General features: G+C 38.6%; 1 protein-coding gene across 2 annotated transcripts in view; it reads right to left on the bottom strand.

Annotated features, from left to right (window-relative positions):
* GLRA3 (glycine receptor alpha 3) overlaps positions 1-18,480 on the bottom strand; it is a 240,913-nt gene that overhangs the window by 69,941 nt on the left and 152,492 nt on the right. For both annotated transcript variants that reach the window (XM_003415819.3, XM_003415818.3), the window contains exon 6: positions 921-1,058. In XM_003415819.3, coding sequence (XP_003415867.1) covers positions 921-1,058 — 138 coding nt within the window. The remainder of the gene's footprint in view (positions 1-920; positions 1,059-18,480) is intronic.

The raw sequence follows: 18,480 nt of genomic DNA, 5'->3' as shown, positions 1-18,480 counted from the left end.
GCTGAGCAAAACACTACTATTGACCTGCCTGCCCTTTATCTTTGTATTGAGATGTTAACCTTGAACTGCCGACTAAATTAGATATCAGCCTCACTTCTGAGTTAAGGAAAAGGCAATGACTTTGTACGGAGCTATTGTGAATTGATTAAGGGGATAAGAGAGGCTAGGGACCTTGTATGGTGACAGGTCAGATCACCGTTTTGGAAAATGCTGAGCCCAAGAAGAATCATAGTTATTGTACTGAAAGGATAAGAGCAGCAGATGATGCTAGTGGGAAACCGTGCACTCACCACATTGGTGGGCGGTTTAATGAAATTCATAGGAACAGCTCATGCAGTTAGAATAGGTGTTAGGGAAATAATAACCTACGTCGGTTGAGAGCAGTAACAGATCTCATGAATGTACAAATATCACACATTGCTGTTGATAACGCTATCTGATATCTGTTCTCATAGGCAGAAGTTTCCTATGCTGGTATGCTGGTAGTAGCAGGCCCTTAAAGATAACTCGAAATTCTTGAAAATGTGGCCAAAAGGAAAGTTTAGGCAAGTGACACTTCAAAAAAAGTACATTTTTTCTTTCATTTTGCTAACAAACACAATGTTTACTCCCCAAGGAGTGTTTAAAAATTACATTTTATTGCTCGTGTAGTTATTTTTAAACATCATTACTATGTAACTATGGGCTTTTTACAAAAAAATGACTCACACATTTCTTTGGTCCCTTACAAGCCAACTATGTAACAATATACAATGAGCCGAAGCATTCGCGAGCTTCAAATACATCGTTTTCTTCTCTACGATTATGGAAAACACTGAACTACAATAAGTTAAAAGAATTCACCCAACCTGTGATGAAGAAACATCTGAAGATTTTAAAACCATGATTCATAATTGTAACGAGGAATACTCAATTCCTACCTGTATTGTAATGTTTAGTGCAGTATCGTAAATCTTTCTCTTCTTTCAACAGAAATTGGGGCAAAGTAAGTCCTTCTGCCACTTGTACAGGTGCCTCATCTTGCCATTCAAAAATGAGATCATTCATTGTGTACCCAACTAGGCAAAACATAATGAAAGTATTAAGAACTTAAAAAGGACATTCAAAGAAGTAAAATTTTAAAAAGACAATTATACAGTTCACACAGGGTGGGAAGAACGGTCTTAACTCTATTAACTGATCTGGGTATCATCCATTTCCATTTTACAAAAGTCTATTGAAGTGTACCCATGTGGAACGCTCGCCACATAGTGTAAGGAAATGAAATAGGCAACTAAAAAGCATGGCATGGCATGGCATGTAGAAACTTTAAAGGGCATTCACAGACATTCTTTTCTGGGGATGGGTAGATGCTGGCTTAATTCAGCCCTTTCAGTTTTGGTTCTACTCCATTAGCTTTTCCCTGACCTTTTCTCAAAAATTTCAAGACTCTTAAAACCAAAATTGCCACTGATTACAAAATGACCTAAACTCTAGCACCTGGAAAGTACCTGAGCTGATATTTTCTTGATTTGACCATTAACTCTGAGTTTACAGAATCTAACTTTTTTTGGGTTGTGTGAATTTTTTTCTTTTTTTAAATTGTACTTTAGATGAAGGAAACCCTAGTGGTGTAGTGGTTAAGAGCTATGGTTGTTAACCAAAAGGTTGGCGGTTCAAATCCACCAGGCGCTCCTTGGAAACCCTATGGGGCAGTTCCTCTCTGTCCTATAGGGTCGCTATGAGTCAGAATCAGCTTGACTTGCCATGGGTTTTTGTTTTGTTTTGTTTTAGATGAAGATTTATAGAACAAACTAGTTTCTTATTAAATAGTTAGTACACATATTGTTTTATGACATTGGTTAACAATACTATGACACGTCAACACTCTCCCTTCTCTTGGGTTCCCTATTACCAGGCTGTCTAATCTTTGGCTGAAGGGTGAACCTCAGGAGAGACTTCATTACCAAGCTGAAAGGGTGTCTGGGGGCCATATTCTGAGGGTTTCTCTAGTCTCTGTCAGACCAGCAAGTCTGGTCTTTTTCTGTGAGTTAGAATTTTGTTCTACATTTTTCTCCAGCTCTGTCTGGGACCCTCTATTGTGATCCCTGTCAGAGCAGTCAGTGGTGGTAGCCGGGCACCATCTAGTTGTACTGGACTCAGTCTGGTGGAGGCCGTGGTCGTTGCAGTCCATTAGGCCTTTGGACTAACCTTTCCCTTGTGCCTTTAGTTTTCCTTATTCTCCCTTGCTTATGGAATCCATTTTTATGTTCCAAGACCCAAACCAGACAGAACAATATTTAAAAATGACATGTTTGCAACTCAGAGAAAATCAGAGTACAAAGAAAATCCACCCCGAATAATTACAGAGGATGAAACATTTGCGCATGCTTTTGGTGAATTCAGGAGAGGATTAACTAATGCCTCTTGTAATAAAGTCAGCAGCTTTTCATAGAGTAGAAGTTCTTATTTCTGTAGAGAAGGTATCTAAGAAAAGCAAAATTTTATCCTTTTCTTTCCTTTGAGTGAGAAACTCTTGAAATGTAAGCTTGAAGCCTGCAGAGAGAGTGAAATATGAATGGCACCTGACCAACGAGTTATTTGCTGCAAAATGTTTAGAGGTAGAAAGCGAGAGGAAGCATGGGCTGTCCTCTGAATTAAGTTAAGCAGCCAGATAAAGGGCACAGGAGCTCTAAGTCCGTGAGGAAGCAAACAAGGGGTTTTGACCTAAGTAGATTCTCCTGGAAACAAGCTTTGGGGTGGCAGGAGCTGGGCATGATTTAAAACATGGGGTGGAACAGGTTTGGCTGAGCAGGTATTGGCACGGAAGGGGCTACCACTAGCCTCTCCCCCCAGTGCCTGGGAAGAACCTTGCAGAGAGAGAAGAACCTGATTTAGATGAGGTAGCACCTGGTGCCAGTGGCCCAAACACACCCACCTTGGCCACACCTAGCAGCATAGACTTCAGTGGCAATGGCCAAGGTAGTATCAAGAAAAACACTGATTACAGGATCTCTTGGGACTGCCCGGGATTCTCCCGCGAAAGTTGTCATCAGCAGTACCATTAGAGTGATGATGGCTCATTATGGAGGGAACACTATATTGTAGAGGTTGTAAAGTCTTGCAAATGGAAGGAGGCACATCTGAAATTTCTGGTTTCAGAACAGATATGGGAACCTGCAGGACTGTCCTCAAGACTTCTGGACTTAGCACCAGAAGAACTGTGCTTGAGTTGCCTACATAGGAATACATTTCACAGAACTCTGCAGTTAATAATAATTTTACTACTAATAGTAGAAAGGAAACCCTGGTGGCATAGCGGTTAAGAGCTATGGGTGCTAACCAAGAGGTCAGCGGTTTGAATGCACCAGGCACTCCTTGGAAACCATATGGGGCAGTTCTACTCTGTCTTATAGGGTGGCTATGAGTTGGAATTGACTCAACAGCAACAGGTTTTTAATGATAGAAGATTTTCATTTTTAATCATAAATTCTGTAATATACTCATTATAAATACCATTTTACCTAGAGAGAAAAAAAGATGAACATTTCTCAAGAATGTTTAAAGATGGTAAAATAGGCACCAGTTCTTATTGGTGCTGTCTGTGGAAGACAGGGACCCTTTTCTTCCATATCTGAAATCACTGAAGACAAAATATGTGAGATTTTTGTCCCAATATAGACAGATAAATGGAGAAGTGAACGGAAACTTCATTTTGTTTTTACATTCTAAATTTTCCTCAGGATCTCCTATTAAAAGAAATTGCAAATCAAAACCCATTGCTGTTGAGTTGACCCTGAATCGTAACGACCCCTAGGACAGAGCAGAACTACCCTATAGGGTTTCCAAGGCTGTAATCTTTAAGGAAGCTGACTGCCACATCTTTCACCCACTGAGCGTTTGGTGGATTCGAACTACGGGCCTTTCACTTAGCAGTCAAATGCTTAACCACTGTACCACCAGGGCTGCTTCTGAAATTCCATCAAGGACCAGTTTTAGTTTCTGTCTAATGCAGTTTATAGACCACATATTTAGCTTATTCTTGTGTTAAATAATTATCCACACCAAGTTATTTCAATACGGACATTTCATAATCACACTATGCTTCTGCATTATGGCCTGTAAAATACTTGTTAAAAACCAGAAGGAAAATAGTGAGATGTCTACATTTATACAGCAATGCCTTTATTCTGAGTAATTTACTGAGTGCTGAGGAGAATAACTAAATGGTAATAGGGCCTCTATAGCCACCTTCAAGCATAACTTAAAATAAAAATCAATATCCTTCTACACAGTTCAAAGTGTTTTAACCTCCTTACACTTTCAGTTGGCAGGCTTTATATAAGTCTGAACATGTTAAGGATAATAGACTGGCTGATGAGATCAAGGCTGTAAGATGAATTGCCTTCTGCAATAATAAGCTTTACAATGGAAAATAACTTTATTCAGGGGTCAAAGACATTAACCTTAATTCTGCCAATTGTCTCACTTTGTAGCTGCAGTGAAGCGTAGAAATGAATGGCTTACTTGCTTATTCAACAACTGTATGTCAGGCACCCTGCTTGGCTTCCCGGAATGTGAGGTGTTAGCACCAGATAGTCAGTGCCAGGGGACATGTACAAAGTGCATTTGAAGGAGGAATCTATGATATCCTGTTAAGCCTCATTTGTGTTAGATCTTGGAAACAGTTCAGGGCCTTGCACATAGAGAAAGTGAGAGAAGGCGAGGCACTTCAGGCAAAAGAAATAGCACCATTATTGGAAATCAATTGCAAAGTCCCAGGGTTTATAAAGTTGTTGTTGTTAAGGTGTTGTCACGTTGGTTCTAAGTCATAGTGACCTCATGCACAGCAGAACCAGGTCTTCGAACTGGTAGTGGTTCGGTACTTGCAACTTAAATGAGGGCAGCATATGTGTTGCATAACAATCAAATCTGTTGCCCCTCAGATTTTGACTCAAGGTGGAAAGGAACAGTGCTGCCCTGCTCAAAGATGCTGCCTGGCCTTGCCACATTGAATGTGTGTTCCTCTCCACAGTCCTGCCAATAATCCAACCCCTCTCATGTATCCTGGCAGTTTCAGGAGCCTGATGTGGGATATTGGATTATTGGCAGGGCTGTGGAGAGTGACACACATTCAAAGCAGCACAGTTGGCTGCCATCTTAGAGTGGGGTACCATTATTTCCTACTCAGCTCAAAATCCAACAGGTAACAGATTTGGTTGCTATGGAGTGCATACACTGCCCTAGTTTACTTCTGCAATTACTGAACCTTTATGAACTGATTCAAAACCTTGAACAGGACAAAACATTGTCCAGTTCTGCACCATCCTCACAATCATTGCTATGTTTGAGCCCATTGTTTTTAGTCACTGTGTCAATCCATCTCATTGAGGGTCTTTCTCTTTTTTGCTGACCCCTGCTTTACCAAACATGATGTCCTTCTCTAGGGACTGATTCCTCTTGATAACATGTTCAAAGTACATGAGACAAGTGTCACCATTTTTGCTTCCAAGGAGCATTCTGGCTGTACTTCTTCTAAGACAGATTTGTTCATTATTCTGGCAATCAATGGTAAATTCAATATTCTTTGCCAACACCTTAATTCAAATGCATCAATTCTTCTTCTGTCCTCCTTATTCATTGTCCAGCTCGCATGCATACGAGGTGATTGAAAATATTATGGCCTGGGTCGGGGCACCTTAGTCCTCAAGGTGTCATCTTTGCTTTTTAACATTTGAAAGAGGTCTTTTATAGCAAATTTACCCAATGCAATATGACATTTGATTTCTTGACTGTGGCTCCCATGGGTGACATTGTGAATACAAGTAAAATGGATCCTTGGCAACTTCAATCTTTTCTCCATTTATCACGATGTTGCTTATTGATCCAGTTGTGAGGGTTTTTGTTTTCTTTATGTTAAGGTGCAATCCATACCGAAGGCTGTGGTCTTTGATCTTTTTCGGTAAGAGCTTTAAGTCCTCTTTGCTTTCAGCAAGAGAGGTTGAATCATTTGCATATCAGGGGTTGTTAATGAGTCTTTCTCTGATTGGAATGCCAAATTGTCTTAGGCTAAGTTCTCTAGAGGAGCAAAACCAGTGAAGGGTGTATCTACAAATACAAAAAGAAAGATTTATTTCAAGGAAAAGGCTCACACAGTTGTGGATGCTGGCAAGTTCCAAATCCATGGGTCAGGCATCAGGCTGGAGGCTTCTCCTGACTCATGTGGTTGCAAGGGATGACGAACCCAAATCAGTAGGTTAGGCAGCAGTCTGCTGGCTCACAGGGTTGTGAGAGTTGGTAAATTCAAAGATCTGCAGTTCAGGCAGAAGGCTGCTGGCTCAGATCCCATGAGCCAGAGGTCTGAGGGTGATGAGTAGGATTCAGGATCCCAAGAGAGCTTTCCCAGAATATCCACATTTATTGGATGCAGGCCACACCCCAAGGAAACTGATTGGCTTTCAACAGATTGGCTAGTCACATTAAATCACAAAATGGAGGATGATTATAGAATATCTGCCAAATCACTGAGAATCATGGCCTAGCCAAATTGACACATAACCTTGACCATCACATGCATTCTTCTTCATATGGTCCAGCTCTCAGTTTATTTGGTTTGTAACAAAACAAACAAACAAAAAACCAAAACTAAATCTATTGCCGTCGAGTCGCTTCCAACTCATAGCAACCCTATAGGACAAAGTAGAACTGCCTCATAGAGTTTCCAAGGAGCGGCTGGTGAATTAGAACTGCCGACCTTTTGGTTAGCAGCTGTAGCTTGCTGTAGGTCTTAACCACTATGCCACCAGTAACACGAACAGCAAATAGCTTCATTAGTCTAGGGCTTGTTTGAGTAAAGGAGAATAGGGAATTAAAAGATAAATTAATGTAAAATTGTGTAAAGTGTAAATTCCAGGTTGAAAGCTTGATTTTTGTCCTCCCTGTGGGCAATGAAGAACAACTGAAATTTTTTAGGCAAGACAGTGATGTGATGGAAGTTGTGTTTTAGAAATATTACTCTAGCAAGACCCTGAAGGGGATACACAGTCAAAAGTGTTTTTCAAAATAATAACGACTGTTGTTTGTAGCTGTCGACTAGTAGGCCCCACCTCATGGTAACCTATGCGTTGCAGAGTAGAATTGCTCCATGGGGTTTCCTTGGCTATAATCTTTACAAAAGAAGATTGTCAGGACTTTTCTCCCATGGAGCAGCTGGGTGAGTTCAAACCACCAACTTTTGGGTTAGAAGCAGACTGCAAATGGCTTAGGGAACCAAGGAGCCTTAATAGTGACACCAGTTGCCTTTTTTCACTGTGTTGACATTTGCCCTGAAGGTGAAAAGACAATGGTGGGTACAGTAAAACTTCCGGTACTCTGGCAGGAATCAAGGTGGGGCCACCAAACTGTGCCGGCAGTTATTGTGTTCTTCACTGCCACAGTTTGGCAGTGAAAACACTGCCACCTTCATTTAAGAAAATAAACAATGAAGCAGGAACAATTATAACTGTTAAATTATTTGATGAAGTGGTAACAATTAATACTTTTATTTAATAAACATCTTAAATATTTTTGTGTCAAAATGGGAATTGCATATAAGACTTCTGCGGCATAGTATAATACATTGGTTCTTTCAAGGAAAAGCTCTGGGGTGGTTGAGTTGTGGGCTGAAATACCTTTTTTTGTGTGTGAAAAACCATTTTTACTTGGAAAAAATGATGAAAAGACCCTGGTTATTATGTTTGCATAGTTGGTGGACCATTTTTGCAAAAATAAAAGAAGTGAACCTATCATGTTAGGGGGAACAACTGACAGTATTTGTTATCAATTATAGATTTTGAGATTTCCAGTGAGTATTAGAAATTTTGAATAATTATTTTCACCACCATGTTTAACAGTTTCCCAATACTTAATAATTTTTTTTTTTTTTTGATGAACTCAATGGTTATAGTAACAAAAGTGATCTTTTGATACTGTAAAATGAAATGTGTCAACATTTGGAAGATTAAATAACCCATGGAATTAATTTTCCAAATGACCAAAGCATAGTGTTAAGAAAAATCCTTCATAGATAAAAGATTCATTCAAAGTGTAATACAGACAAATGGACTTTAATGTAAAATCCTATGAACAGTTCCTTGATATGGTTTCAAATTTCACTCTTTCATGAATGATTTTTTGCCTTTAAATTTTTGTTGGTATAATGTTTTGTCATTAATGAAATGCATGCTTAATTACTAAGTGTGTCTGAATTTTTGGTAGATAATACAGATTTTGGTACATATTATGTGGGGCAAATATGTCCCTCTGGACTCTGGGGGTGGGATTGGTGGTATGCATATGTTCCTCTGGGGGTAGAGTTAGTGGTATGTCAGATATATTGCAACTTGTACCGGTGCCTGAAAATGAGGTACTCTCAGGAACATGGAATCATCAGGGCAAATGCAACTTCCAAATAACTGACCAGAAAAAAAAAAGTCTATTCTGACTCACATCAACCCTATAGGACAGAGTAGAGTTGTCCTGTGGGGTTTCCAAGGAGCAGCTGGTGGATTCAAATTGCTGACCTTTTGGTTAGTAGCCAAGCTCTTAAACTCTGCATCACCACGGCTCTGCAAATAACACGCAGGAACCTGGAAATATACTTACAAGGCTTATCTAGCTGTACAAAGACAGAAATTTTGCACAATCACACCTCAGGGTTGCACCACATCTTACAATACCTTGTAAAAACAGTAATTTGAGACACACCCATTTCTTCTGTTTCAAACAGTTATGCAGGTCCCCACCTGTGGCAGCATGCATTATCAGTGGGACAATAAGTTTCCCAATAAACCCGAGAGGTGGGAAATGTAGACAGATGTCGTATGTCTCACTGCTCATGAAAGGATTTTATAAGAAACTCTCACCTTTGTAAACTAACCATTTATTTGCCTTCTTGAGAAGGCAAAAATAACAAAACAGAACAAAAACTATCTCTCATTTGCAAAAGTCCATAAGGCTTATAAGTCAGAAGTAATATTTCAGTAAGTCATTTTTACCAAAACTGGCAACTAATTAGATATGTATTCTAGGCAAAACGAGAAATTAAAGAAATTTCAAACTTCCAATTTAATCCACTGAGAGATAGCTATGTCACTGTCTCTGCTTATATCTCATTTCAAAGTAGTCTTTGCTGACCATCTTACATGTTTCTTTTTTCTATTGTACTTATCTTTACCTTACATTGTATATATTCATCAGGTTTTTTTTTTTTTTTTAATTTTCTACAGTGTCACCCACCCCAAATTTAAATTTTAGAACATCAGATTTTTTTCTATTTTATTCACTGGTATATTTTCCAGTACCTATAATAGTGTGTGACATATAACAGGTTCTTGATGATTTGTGAAATGAATGAATGAACAGAAATATAGAAGGGGGAAGGAGGAAGACGTGTGTGTGTGAGTGGTGAGTTTATTTTGGGGCACACGGGGTAAGATAGTAGTAGGAAGTGCAGGTGTTGCTGCTAACAAGCCTCAGCCATGCTGAAAATATTTAAAATCATTGACATATATGTTGAAAGTAAGGCCACAATTGGAGATACAGATTTAAGAGTGACTTCTCTATAAATTATTACTAAAATTATAGAACATCTGAATGTATTCAAAGTAATAATATATAAAGGGAGAATGACGCTATAGGAAGAATCTTACAGACTGCCTTGGAAAGAGCATGGCCGAAGTGAAGACAGAAAGGTAATAAAACAAATAAGAAACCTAAGGAGGCCTATTTCAGCTAAGTACAAGGAAGAAAAGCCTAGTAGTTAGGACTATCTGCCAGTGTAATGGATAAGGTAGTAAATTTCCCTCAAGCAGAGGCTGGGAAATCATGTGTCAGGAATGTCTTAAGGAACATCCCATCACTGGCTTAGTTAAAATAGATGAACTCCAAAGCCCTTTCTAGCACTTCGGTTTTATGATATCATCAATACATCCTTAAAATTCTTTCTGAAGTATTAAAGTGCATCATAAAATAAAGCATTAGAAACAGTTGGTACTCTTCCAGCAATGGGAGGACACCCTCATAGACAAGGATAAAGCTGAGAGTGAGATCCAAGGGCATGTGCACATTTAATATTGTGCTAATTGCTGGTAGCCCTGTAAAGGCAGGTAAATCAAATGGGCTGTAGCAGTGGGAATATCTGAGTGGATGGGAAATAAAATGTAGCTGTAACCTGGAGGGGCACAGAAAAGGCCTCTGGAGCCTGAACTTCTTGATGAACACCTCTAGGCTAACCTACAGTGGACAATGCCCACAAGGCAGCCGACAGCCCTTGTCTGGTAAAAGGCACTGGTTCCCCTAAGGAGAAGCAGCTACAGCCTGAGAGCCTTTTGTTCAAGACCCTCCATTCCTCAGACTGTTGCATAACTCCGCGAGGGAGAGAGTCCTGAAGAGTTTATCATATTGGACTTTTCCCTGGGCTTGGTGAATGGGGGCTGAAGATGAATTTATTAAGAATTTTAAAAAATATGTACAATTCATTGAGTGCAAGGACCTGAGGAAAATGCACTACTGCTACATATTTAAACAATAAATCATAATTTGAAGCAGAAAAAATTTTAAAAAATGTGTTAAATAAACACGCAATAACTATGTTGAGGAGTTTGTAATATTCAAAGAAAAGAATTGCAATTTTTCCTCAGGTTCTTTGCAAGCTTGCTGGAAGAAAGCATGCCAAGTGTCCAGTATTTCATATCCCATTTCTCCTTCATGTTAAAAAAAAAAAAAAACTAGATTAAAAAAAAAAAAACTTATCTTGAGAAACTCAAGTTTATTTTTTTACTTTAAGTAAACACAAGAAATTGAGGAGGTTACAGTTATCAGGGGGAGTCCCTGGGTCGTACACATGATCAGTGCGCTCAGCTGTTAACAGAAGCATTAGCAGCCCCGAAGAAAGGCCGGGTTATCTACTTCTGAAAAACCAGCCACTGAAAACCCTGTGTAGCGCAGTTCTCCTCGGACACACCTGGGGTTGTCAGGAGTCAGAATCACCTCGACAGCACCTGGTTTTACAGATATTAGGAGACCTAGAGTAATAAACCAAACCAAACCAAACCAAACTAAACCCGTTGCTGTGGAGTCGATTCTGACTCCTAGCGACCTTATAGGACAGAGTAGGACTACCCCATAGGGTTTCCGAGGAGCGGCTGGTGGATTCAAACTGCCAACTTTTTGGTTAGCAGCCGTAGCTCTTAACCACTATACCACCAGGGGGGGAAAACTTATTACTAAAATTTTGACCTGAAAATAATTTAATAAATCATTACTTAATGTCTATATTATGTGAAGAACCACGTGAGGTGCTGGAACTGCAAAATGAGCTGGCTCCTGTCCTCAAGGTGTTGACAGTACAATGGAAGCTGACAATTAAACAGACAAACTACCAGATTGTGAGGAAACTTAGAGAGGAGTAAGCAGAGCACGCTTTGGGATTTTAGGGGAGGGGGCCTAGACTAGGCTGGAGGATGGGGCAGAAGGATAAATCAGAGAAGTCTTCCAAAGGACATGACCGTAGAATGAGTAACAGGCACCCAGGTGCAGCAGGGTTAAAACAAATACATACTACTTTCAGATCTGAAAAACAAAGTAGTATTTGTTTTCAACTATTTATAACTGTTCTCATCTTAATATGAACCTCCATTCTGACTGACTGGATTGTATTTGAGGAAGAATAACTTATGTTTATTAATTAAAGATAATTCAATGTCTTTCAGGGAGCTTAGCTTCTTATGGGAAAATGTCCAGCCTTAGAATTTCTCTTCTTCCCTTCTGATAACCAAGAAATCTCTTTGTCATGGTAAGGGTTAACCGTATGTCTTGGTTAGTCAAGGCAGTCCTGGATTACTCTTTTTTCCATCATGTCTTCTCTGGCTAGCATTTGTTCTACACTTTTAAATTAGATACTATTATATTTTTTGCATTAAAATATGCTATTATTGGTTTGGGGTGGATTATTGGTTTGGCAGAGCTTCAATTTTACTTCTAGATTTTCCCATGGTCTTGAAAAATAGTGTATGAGACTATTTTAATATCAGGCTAAATCTGTAAACCAGCCAACATCAACAATTACCAGATCCTTTCAGTCACAGCAAACCAACATCCCCCTTTCAAGGACAGCTCCCTCCTGACCTGGGTAGTGGCAGGAGAGATATTCAGTTTTACTCTCCCTGCTGTCCACTTGGTGTAAAACCTGTGAGCTCTGTGATACGTCAGCCAAATTGTCCAAGTGTCATGGAGAATTATAAGCTGAGAAATACTCCTATGGCCATACAGAAATTAATCTGAATGGTTTTATTTTTTTAAATATTTATTGTGCTTTAAGGGAAAGTTTACAAATCAAGTCAGGCTCTCACAAAAAACTTATATACACCTTGCTACGTACTCCCAATTGCTCTCTCCCTAATAAGGCAGTCCGCTCCGTCCCTCCACTCTCTCTTTCCGTGTCCGTTTTCACCAGCTTCTAACCCCTTCTACCTTCTCATCTCCCTTCCGGGGTGGAGATGCCAACATAGTCTCAAGAGTCAAACTGATCCAAGAAGCTCACTCCTCACCAGCATCCCTCTCCAACCCATTGTCCAGTCCAATCCCTCTCTGAAGAGTTGTCTTTGGGAATGGTTCCTGTTCTGGGCCAACAGAACCATCGGCCATGACCACCAGGGTCCTGCTAGTCTCAGTCAGACTATTAAAACTAGTCTTTTTATGGGAATTTGGGGCCTGCATCCCACTGCTCTCCTGCTCCCTCAGGGGTGCTCTGTTGCGTTCTCTGTCAGGGCAGTCATCAGTTGTAGCTGGGCACCATCTAGTTCTTCTGGTCTCAGGCTGATGTAGTCTCTGGTTTACATGGCCCTTTCTGTCTCGGGCTCGTAATTACCTTGTGTACTTGGTGTGCTTCATTCTCCTTTGATCCAGGTGGGTTGGAACCAATTGATGCAACTTAAATGGCCGCTTGCTAGCATTTAAGACCCCAGACACCTCTCTCTGAGGTGGGATGCAGAACGTTTTCTTAAAAGATTTTATTATGCCAACTGACTTAGATGTCCCCTGAAACCATGGTCCCAAAACCCCCACCCCTGCTATGCTGGCCTTCGAAGCATTCAGTTTATACCAGGAACTTCTTTACTTTTTGCTTAGCCCAGTTGTGCTGACCTCATTTGTATTGTGTGTTGTCTTTCTCGTCACCTAAAGTAGTTCTTACCCACTATCTAATTAGTGAATACCCCCTTTCCACCTTCCCTCCCTCCCCCCTTTCATAACCATCAAATAATATGTTCTTCTCTGTTTAAAGTGTTTCTTGAGTTCTTGTAAAAGTGGTCTTATACAATATTTGTCCCTTTGCAGCTGACTAATTTCACTCAGCAAAATGCCTTCCAGATTCCTCCATGTTATGAAATGTTTCACAGATTCGTCTTTCTTCTTTATCCATGCATAGTATTCCATTGTGTGAATATACCATAATTTATTTATCCATTCATCCGTTGATGGGCACCTTGGTTCCTTCCATCTTTTTGCTATTGTAAACAGTGCTGCAATGAACACAGGTGTGCATATATCTGTTTGTGTAAGGGCTCTTATTTCTCTACGATATATTGCAAGGAGTGGGCTTGCTGGATCGTAAGGTAGTTCTATTCTGAGTTTTTTAAGGAAGCACCAAATCAATTTCTAAAGTGATTGCACCATTTTGCCTTCCCCCCAGCAGTGCATAAGTGTTCCAGTCTCTCTAACATTTATTATTTTGTGTTTTTTGGATTAATGCCAGCCTTAGTGGAGTGAGATAGATTCTTACTGTAGTTTCGATCTGCATTTCTCTAATGGCTAATGATCCTGAACATTTCCTCATGTATCTCTTAGCTACCTGAATGCCTTCTTTAGTGAAGTGTCTGTTCATATCTTTTGCCCATTTTTTAATTGGGTTATTTGTTTTTTGCAGTTGAGCTTTTGCAGTATCATGTAGATTTTCGAGATCAGACGCTAATGAGCAATGTCATAGCTAAAAACTTTCCCAGTCTGCAGGTTATCTTTTTACACTTTTGGTAAAGCCTTTGGATGAGCATAGACGTTTGATCTTTAGGAGCTCCCAGTTATCTGGTTTTTCTTCTGCATTGTTAGTAATGTTTTCTATACTGTTTATGCCATGTATTAGGGCTCCTAACATTGTCCCTATTTTCTTCCATGATCTTTATCATTTTAGATTTTATATTTAGGTCTTTGATCCATTTTGAGCTCATTTTTGTGCATGGAGTGAGGTATGGGTCTTGTTTCATTTTTTTGCAGATGGATATCCAGTTACGCCAGCACCATGTGTTAAAAAGACTGTCTTTTCCCCATATAACTGTTTTGGGGCCTTTGTCAAATATCAAGTGCTCATATGTGCATGGATTTATGTCTGGATTCTCAATTGTGTTCCATTGGTCTATGTGTCTGTTGTTGTGCCAGTACCAGGCTGTTTTGACTCCTGTGGCAGTATAATAGGTTCTAAAATCAGGAAGAATAAGGCCTCCCACTTAGTTCTCCTTTTTCAGTAATGCTTTACTTTTCTGGGGCCTCTTTCCCTTCCATATGAGGTTGGTGATTTGTTTCTCCGTCTGGTTAAAGAATGTTGTTGGAATTAGGATCGGAATTGCATTAAATCTATAGATCGCTTTTGGTAGAATAGGCATTTTTATAATGTTAAGTCTTCCTATCCACGAGCAAGGTATATTGTTCCACTTATGTAAGTCTCTTTTGGTTTCTTGCAGAAGTGTATTTTAGTTTTCTTTGTATAAGTCTTTTACATCTCTGGTGAAATTTATTCCTAAGTATTTTATCTTCTTCGGGGCTACTGTAAATGGCATTGATTTGGTGATTTCCTCTTCGATGTTCTTTTTGCTGGTGTAGAGGAATCCAACTGATTTCTGTATGTTTATCTTGTATACCAATACTCTGCTGAACTCTTCTATTAGTACCAGTAGTTTTCTTGAGGATTCCTTAGGGTTTTCTGTGTATAATATCGTGTCTTCTGCAAATAGAGATACTTTTACTTCTTCCTTGGCAATAATGCCCTTTATTTCTTTATCTAGCCTAATTGTTCTGGCTAGGACCTCCAGCACAATGTAGAATAAGAGCTGTGATAAAGGGCATCCTTGTGTGGTTCCCGATCTCAAGAAGAAGGCTTTCAGACTCTCTACATTTCAGATGGTGTTGGCTGTTAGCTTAAATGCCTTTTATTATGTTGAGGAATTTTCCTTCTATTCCTATTTTGCTGAGAGTTTTTATTGTGAATGGGTGTTGAACTTTCTCAAATGCCTTTTCTGCATCAATTGATAAAATCATGTGATTCTTGTCTTTTGTTTTATTTATGTGATGGATTACATTGTTTTTCTAATGTTGAACCATCCTTGCATACCTGGTATGAATCCCACTTGGTCATGATGAATTATTTTTTTGATATTTTGTTGAATTCTATTGGCTAGAATTTTGTTGAGGATTTTTGCATCTAAGTTCATGACGGATAAACCAAAAAAAAAAAAAAAACCAAACCCAGGGCCGTTGAGTCCTTCTGACTCATAGCAACCCTACATCATGAGGGATATAGGTCTGTAATTTTCTTTTTTTGTGGTGTCTTTACCTGATTTTAGTATCAGGGATATGCTGGCTTCACAGAATGAGTTTGGTAGTATTCCTTCCGTTTCTATACTCTGAAATACCTTTAGCAGTAGTGGTGTTAACTCTTCTCTGAAAGTTTGGTAGAACTCTACTCTGAAGCTATCCAGGCCAGGGCTTTTTTTTCTTGGAATTTTTTTGATTACCTTTTCTATCTCTTTTGTTATGGGTCTATTTAGTTTTTCTGCCTCTGATTGTGTTAGTTTAGATAGGTAGTGTGTTTCTAGGAAATCATCCATTTCTTTTAGGTTTTCAAATTTATTAAGTATGATTTTTCATAGTAATCTGATATGATTCTTTTACTTTCAGTTGGGTCTGTTATAATATCACCCATCTCATTTCTTATTCAGGTTATTTGCTTCCTCTCCTGTTTTTCTTTCATTGGTTTCACCAATGGTTTATCAATTTTTTGATTTTTTCAAAGAACCAGCTTTTGGTCTTGTTAATTCTTTCAATTGTTTTTCTGTTTTCTATTTCATTTAGTTCTGCTCTAATTTTTATTATTTGTTTTCTTCTGGTACCTTAGGGTTTCCTTTGTTGCTCTCTTTCTGTTTGTTCAAGTTGTAGGGATAATTCTCTTTCTTCTTTTTGTATGTGTGCATTTATTGATATAAATTGATCTCTGACCACTGCTTTTGCTGCGTCCCAAAGGTTCTGATAGGAAGTGTATTCATGCTCGTTGGATTCTCTGAATTTCTTTATTCCATCCTTAATGTCTTCTATAATCCAGTCTTTTTTGAGCAGGGTATTTTGTTCAGTTTCCAAGTGTTTGATTTCTTTTCCCTGCTTTTTCTGTTGTCGATTTCCACTTCTATAGCCTTATGGTCAGAGAAGATGCTTTGTGATATTTCAATGTTTTGGATTCTGCTAAGGCTTCCTTTGTGACCTAATATGTGGTCTTTTCTAGAGAATGTTCCATGTGTACTAGAAAAGAAAGTATACTTGGTTGCTGTTGGATGGAGTGTTCTGTATTTGTCTGTGAGGTCAAGTTGGTTGACTGTGGCATATAGATCTTCCATGTCCTTATTGGGCTTCTTTCTGGATGTCCTTTCCTTCACCAAAAGTGGTGTGTTGAAGTCTCCTACTATTATTGTGGAGCTGTCTATCTCACTTTTCAGTGCTGATAGGGTTTGTTTTATGTATCTTGCAGCCCTGTAATTGGGTGCATAAATACTTAGTATGGTTATATATTCTTGGTATATTGTCCCTTTAATCATTATATTCTGTCCTTCCTTATCATTTATAATGGATTTATCTTTCAAGTCTATTTTGTCAGAAATTAATATTGCCACTCCTGACCTTTTTTGATTGTTGTTTGCTTGATATATTTTTCTCCATCCTTTGAGTTTTAGTTTGTGTCTCTAAATCTAAGGTGTGTCTCTTGTAGGCAGCGTATAGAGAGATCGCGTTTTTTAATCCATTCTACCAGTCTCTGTCTCTGTATTGTTGCATTTAGTCTGTTTATATTCGGCATAATCATGGGTAGGTATGAATTTAGTGTTATCATTTTGATGTCTTTTTTTGTGTGTTGTTGACAGTTTCTTTTTCCCACTTTATTTTATGTGCTGGGTTCATGATCTTTATATATTGTCTTTCCTCATACTCATTGTTGTCGATTTTGTTTCTGCTGAGTCTCTATTTTTTTCTTGTATTTTATTTTGATGTGTAGGATAGGTTGTCTCTTTCGCAGTTACCTTATTATTTACCACTATTTTTCTAAATTTAAACCTATCTTTTATTTCTTTGTATCACTGTACCTTCATCTCCATGTGGAAGATCTATGACTACATTTCTTAGTCCCTTTTCATTGTTTTAATGTTGTCTTCTTTTACATAATAACATTGCTCTTACCCTGTTTTGCGTGTTTTTTTTTTTTTTAATCTTGCTTTGTTTTTTTGATTTCTCTGTCTGGATTGACTTCTGACTGCTCTGCCCAGTCTTCTACTCTTGGGTTTGATACCTGATATTATTGATTTTTTAACTAAGAAACTCCCTTTAGTATTTCCTGTAGTTTTAGTTTGGTTTTTACATATTCCCTAAAGTTTGGTTTATCTGGAAATGTCCTAATTTCACCTTCACATTTAAGAGACAGTTTTGCTGGGTATATGATTCTTGGCTGGCAATTTTTTTCCTTCAATTTTTTAAATAGGTCATCCCATTGTCTTCTTGCCTGCATGGTTTCTGCCATATAGTCCGAGTTTGTTCTTATTGGTTCTCCTTTGTACATGACTTTTTGTTTATCCCTAGCTGCTCTTAAAATTCTCTTTATCTTTGGTTTTGGCAAGTTTGATTATGATATGTCTCGCTGACTTTCTTTTAACGTCTGCCTTATGTGGAGTTCAATGAGCATCTTGAATAGATATCATCTCATCTTTCATGATACCGGAGAAGTTTTCTGCCAACAAATCTTCAACAATTCTCTCTATCTTCTGTTATCCCTCCTTGTTCTGGTACTCCAATCACTCATAGGTTATTTCTCTTGATAGAATCCCACATGAAACTTAAGGTTTCTTTATTTTTTTTAATTCTTTAATCTGATTTTTCTTGAAATATATTCATGCCAAGTGATTTATCTTCAAGTTCAGAAATTCTGGCTTCTATTTGCTCAATTCTGCTCCTCTGACTTTCTATTGAGTTGTCTACTTTTGTAATTTTATTGTTAATCTTCCGAATTTCTGATTGCTGTCTGTCTAGGGATTTTTCCAGCTTTTTCAATTTTTCATTATGTTCCTGAATATTCTTTCTAATTTCTTCAATTGCTTTATCTGTGTGTTCCTTGGCTTTTTCTGCATATTGCCTCATTTCCTTCCTGATGTCTTGAAGGTT

This window comes from Loxodonta africana, chromosome 21 (assembly GCF_030014295.1).
Source record: "Loxodonta africana isolate mLoxAfr1 chromosome 21, mLoxAfr1.hap2, whole genome shotgun sequence".
NCBI classification, from domain to species: Eukaryota; Metazoa; Chordata; class Mammalia; order Proboscidea; family Elephantidae; genus Loxodonta; species Loxodonta africana.
This window is presented reverse-complemented; position numbering and strand designations above follow the sequence as displayed.